At 52.8% G+C, this 5,768-nt stretch overlaps 1 protein-coding gene across 1 annotated transcript; it reads right to left on the bottom strand.

Moving 5' to 3' along the window:
* Nucleotides 1-666: 666 nt before the first annotated feature.
* Nucleotides 667-3,763, bottom strand: APOA5 (apolipoprotein A5). The gene is made up of 3 exons (XM_074335446.2): nt 3,202-3,763; nt 2,977-3,088; nt 667-2,428 (listed from the first exon to the last, which is right to left on the bottom strand). Exons 1-3 carry the CDS (start codon nt 3,239-3,241, stop codon nt 1,477-1,479), a joined length of 1,104 nt encoding a protein of 367 aa, XP_074191547.1. The 5' UTR covers nt 3,242-3,763; the 3' UTR covers nt 667-1,476.
* Between the last annotated feature and the right edge of the window lie 2,005 nt (nt 3,764-5,768).

Raw genomic sequence — 5,768 nt, 5'->3', positions numbered from 1 at the left:
GCTAAATCTAGAATGTCAGGGAAGAGATCCGTCTGTGGGCACGATGATGCCAGATCCATGAGGGGTATGTGTTATGAGGCATTGTGGAGGTGCTGAGAACCCGGTGCAGAGCAGGCTGAGCTGGGAGGAAAGGACGCTGGACAGGACGTTCCAAGGGTTCTGGACAGGGTGTGTTTGCCCTTTTCTCTTCTCCCCACTTCACCCACCCCCAGTTTCAGAGTTCTCAGGGGATCTATGAAGCGCTTTGTTGCCCCCAAGTAAATCTGTATGTAGGGGATGGGGTTTTAAGAGTTTGGTGGTCCCAAGAAGAGGGTCAGTGTCATAAAAAGCGGCCATTTGAACTCCGAAACAGGAGGAACAAAGGGGAGAGGCCACCTCAGGAGCCTGCACTTCATGCATACTGTCTGCGGTGAGCAGGCTGGTGAACAATGTGGGGTGCAAAGGAAGGGTCTTTAACCCAGTCCCTCCCCCCAGAAGTGATATATAGCTCTCATCTAAAGCAGAACACAGCCAGCATCAGGCCCCTCTAACAGACCTGGACCGGGAGGGGATCAATGAGAAAAAACAGCAAGGGATTGTAGTGGCAGATGGGTGTGCTTCGGAGATAGTAGTAAGGGCACTGCTTTTAGACGTGTTTAAAATGAGAGTCACACCAGACAAATGAGCTTCCATTATAGGAATCTATATAATTAGAGTCAGCAGTCTAGACTTCAGCCTGGGAGTCAGAGGGGAGGGGCCAGAGATGGGGAGGGCACACAGTATGCTCCCCAGAGAGTTTAAGAAGCCCCCACAGTTTGGAGGGCTTGGTCAGCTGTTTAAATGTAGAGCTTGTAAGGAAATAAGGCCTCTGCTCCCTCCCATCACAACTCCCACCATTTTACCTACCAGCATCAAAGCCAGCAGGGATACACACACACACACACACACACACACACACACACACACACACACACACACACACCATCATCACATGCTGTTATGTTTTCCTCCTTTCTCCCTTCTCTTCCCCCAACAGAAGCTGTTATGACAGCCCTGGGGAGATACAGAGTTCCTCTCTCTGGACCTGCTTGTAGCAGTGGCCACCAGGGGCCAGAAGTGATCAGAGTCAAACTCTGGTATGGGGAGGCACAGGCTTCCAGCACCATGGCAACAGGCTTGCACATCATTACCCCTCATGGAGTGCCTCTCTCCCTTCCTATTCCCGCTGGTATCGAAATGGAGCAACTCATGAAGATTCCCAAATGAGCATGGGAAGCAGGGTTTGCAAAACCTGGTGAGTGTAATGCATTCGAATTGGGGAACCACAGGAGGCTGGATATATAGGGGACAACAGCCCCTTCGGTGGCCTCACTATCCTGTGCAGGGCCCTCCACCCTCTGCCCAATAGGCCACTGTCAAGGACCGAGCCTTGCTAGGGACTCAGATCCTGGGCTACCCAGACAAGGAGCTGGGAAGTGGACCTGGGCAAGTAGACCCTCAGGGCTCCCCCAGATGGCCGAAATCATGGTCATGAAGGCTATAGTTTATGTCTTCCCACAGGTCGTCGAGACGGGCCTGCAGCTTGCTGCGGGCCTGGCTGCTGTCGGCTTGGAGGAACTCTGGGGCGAACGCGCTGTGGCCTGGCGGGGGCGGCGCCAGCTGCAACTGGACCTCTTCTGTCTCCTGATCAATGGCGCGGGTGAAGGCGGCGATCTGCAGGAATGTGTCGTGGCGGAAAGCCTGGAGTCGCTGGCGCACCTCCTGGGACAGCACCTGGGGATCCCGGCCGGGACCTTCCTCCGCGCCGTCAGTCCTGGCGCGGGCAAAGGCGCTGAGCTCTTCACGCAGCTGGTCTAGGTTCTGCTGGATGTTCGCATGCAAGGCTTTGGCCTTGAGCGTGAGCTTGCGCGAGAGCACCTGCACACAGCGGCTGAGGCGCGCGGGGCTGGCGACAGCGTGCGGCGCCACGCTGCGGTGCAGCTCCTGCACGTGGTGCCCGATGCCTGTCACCAGGCGTTCAGCGTACGGATGGAACAACGCCTTCACGCGGTCAGTGTGGTGTACCACGCGGTTCTGCAGCTCCTGCAGCAGGCCGCGCACCTCATCCACGCCCCACAGCAGCTGGGCCTTGGTGTCCTCTCCGACCAAGGGCAACTGCTCCTGTAACTCCTGTACGCGCAGTGCCACCTGCTCCATCAAGTCCGTGGTGTAGGGTTTCAGCTGCCGCCTCAATCCCTCCAGGTTCCAGCCCACGTGCTCGTGCACCTCCGCCATGTAGGGCTCCAGGCGCGCCCTCACCTCCTCCAGCTCCTCCTGCAGTTGCTGCCGCATGCCCACAGGATCGTATGGAAGGCTGGGAGGCTCCATCCCCTGCCCACTCAGAGGGCCCAGCTTTTCCAGGAACTTGTCCATATTGTTGAGGTCTTGTTCAAGGCTGTCCTTCAGTCTCCTACGTAGGGGGAGAGACATCCAGGCCATCAAACTGTCAGCCCCCATCATCGGCTTTGCCCCAGAGATATCGCTCACTTACCCTTTGGGGAAACCAGGGATGTAGGGCGGTGACCCCGGGGTCCGGGCTCTAGTCCTACCCTCAGCCCAATCGTATCTCCTCACACAGGAAGTACAAACACATGGCACACGCAAATCCAGAACAACACTGCCCAAGGAAGCACAGATGCAACTGGACTCACACAATCCTTTCATTCTGGGGGCCGTGGTGGGGATCCTCTCTGCTGCTCCCAGGTCCCACGCCTCAGTGGGCAAGGGGGCAGCCCCTATTAGAAAGATCAAGGCAGGTGCGGGGGCGGGGGGGGGGGGGGGTGCTGCCGGCAGAGGGCGCTAATCAGCCCAGAAAGGACAGGACAGTGGGCAGAACTAGAACCGCTCTGTTCCATGGTCCCAATGGGAACCGTGGAGGTTGAGGAATAAGGCAGAGCATCAACCCACAGCCCGGCTGTCTCCTCCCTTCCCCCCGCACCCCTTGTCCTGGCCACTCACGCAGGATCCCGTGCCAGCTTCTGTCTCTGGGTCTGCTCCACCCTGCCTTTGTCCGCACTGCTCTGGCTGAAATAGTCCCAGAAGACTTTCTGTGCCTGGGTGGTTGACAATGCTGTGGAAAGGGATGGGGTGATTAGAATCTGGGTTCCTCCCCCCGGGGTGGACGGGCCCCTCAGTCCAGCCTCCACCCTCACCTCCACATTGAAGTCGGGGTTGGAGACCCACCTGAGAGGAGAGCCAGAGCCCAGGTCAGAACTGCAGCCATGCTTGCGATTACCTACTCTGAGAAAGAAGGTGAATGGAGGCCTGGTTAAGGTGAAGAAGCAAAGAAAGGAACATCTCCCAGGGGACTTGCCCAGAGGCCCGTGCTCCAGGGGCAACCTGCACGAAATCTGTGAACCCTTCCCGTGGGTGTAGGGAGCGTAGAGCTGTTGGGGCTCAAGAGGCCTGACCTAGGTGAGTTCGGCTGGGAGGAAAAGAGTGTCTTCTTGGGGTGGGGGGGGTCCTTTTTCACCTCAATCACATAATATGGAGTGTGGAGCTCAAACTGCTTTGTAAAGATTCCCCCCCCACCACCCTCCCCCAGACCCCAGAAGAGATCCCCAGGCTACATCTGCTTCCCATTTCATGGCTGGGAAAACTGAGGTACTCCAAGGGAGAAGACTCTGCTAAAGTGCTACAAGCATATGTCTTTAGTTCCCACCCCAGCTGCTTAGACCCCTGTAGTCCCCTCCCTTGGGACTCCGACCTGCGTCCCTCTGCCTCAGCTGCTCACCTGCTCAGTTCTGGACACAGAGAAGAGAGCAGATATTCCGCTTTATACTCCAGAGGCCTGGGCCTCTGGCAACAGTTGTTCTGAGTAAATATCACGTGGAGGTTCAAAGAAGGATGACCTCAGCTGCCTCCTAGTGCTCCTCCTGGCCTTTCCTGGCACCCACAGGGTTAATGAGTGTCCTCCTATCAGGGGGCTGTCCCAGTAGAACAGTTTTACAAGGAGTGGGGCTATACTCTTCACCCAGTTTCCCCCAAACCTCATGACCTTCAACCTTCCCACTGACCTGCTGGCTGGCCCACTAATAGATACAAGCCTGTTTGTCTGCTGAGGGCCGCGCTCTTACTCAACTACCCAGAGGCACTGTGCCCCAACCAGACTGGGACAGTGTCCAGCTGCCTGCCTGAACCTGAGCAGCCCCTGATAGCTCTACCACAGGCTACTCAGGCAGCCTGGGAGAGCCAGCATTTACAGGACTAATAACCCTTTCCATTCCCCTTCATGAAATAATCCTGGAACAAGCAGGAAGTCAGACGGGGTGAAGATGAGACGATGAGAGGTAGAATATGAACCAGGGACTCCGGGCCCAAAGAATTGGGATAAAGGGAGCATTCTCCTCATGTGGAAAGGCTGACCTCCACCCACAGGACCTCTGAGGAGGGGAAGCCAAAAGCCCAAACCTTTCTCTGATGACATGCCCACTCCATATACTTAAACACACATATTCATAAACTCCTGATTTTTGCTCCTAAATGTATCTTGAAACATTCCCCTCTCCCTATTTCCACCACCAGTCACATTACAGCCCCACTTGTCTCTCACCTTGATCATATTTATAGCCTCCAACCCGTCTCTCCGCCACTGCCCTGCCTACATCAGTCCATCCTCTATTATAGCTCATGCCCACCCCCTTCCAGTCTCATCTCCTGCCACACAAATGCCGTGGCATTCCCTGAGCATATCACTTCTTTCAGAACTCAGAGCCTTTGCACATGCTGTTCCCTCTATTTGAAATATCCTATTCCTTGGTGAACTTACATTCATTTTTTTCAGATTTAGTTTGTATTAGTTAGGATTAGGCTCAGCTGCTAGTGACAAAAAAAAGAAAGAAAGAAAGAGAATACCATAAACAAAATGGAATTTTATTTCTCTCTCATGTAAACATAAACCAACCAGGACTCCTTCTGTCTTGTTGTATTATCATCTTCAACAAGAGATTCATGTCCAAGTTTCAGCTGCACCAGCTCCAGTCATCAAGTCTACCTCATAGCCAGCAGGAAGATTGAAAAGAAGGGCATGTTCACTCCCTTTAAAGACACACCCTAGACATATTTCTTACCAGTTTTACTGACATCCCATTGGCCAGAACATAGTCAGCTGGCTACACTTAGCTGGAAAGGAGGCTGGAAAATGTAGTCTTTATTCTGGATGGCTATATTCCAAGTTTAACAGAGCTATGTTAGGAAGAATGGATTTAGGGGGACAATAGGTGGCTGTGCTGCACAGCTCCAATATCACTCTGAATGCCCTCTACTGCCTTCACCCTTCTCTGCTCTGGAGACAGACTGATTCCATATTAATCACAGTCTTATTTACAGTTAGGTTGGGGTCATGTGACTATGATAATTAGGTGAGCTTCCCATTTGTAGTCATTTACAGGTGAGCTTTTGAGAATCACTCCTTCAAGTGCAAACTGTCATTGCCCCAGCCCTTCCAACAGTTTCACAAACCTTTAATGTTCTACATTAAAGCCTTTCACACTTGAAATACATAGAGTGACTTCTATTTTTATCACCAAATCTAGATTAATAATAGATAGATATAAGACACACTCATACTTCTCTAGTTGATGACATCTTATAGTTTTCATTTTTTAAATGTTTGAGTTGGTTGGAAGTATTTGTATATGTGTATGTGTTATGTGCTTTGTGGGTGGAACCATTTGAAATAATTGCAGACAGCAAGACATTTCACCCTAAAGACTTCAACATACACCTCCGAAGAATAAGGACACTTTTAC

This window comes from Rhinolophus sinicus, chromosome 14 (assembly GCF_057876585.1).
Source record: "Rhinolophus sinicus isolate RSI-liver-muscle chromosome 14, RSI-T2T, whole genome shotgun sequence".
NCBI lineage: Eukaryota > Metazoa > Chordata > Mammalia > Chiroptera > Rhinolophidae > Rhinolophus > Rhinolophus sinicus.
The sequence above is the reverse complement of the archived record's forward strand: the minus strand, read 5'-3'. Positions and strand labels throughout refer to the sequence as shown.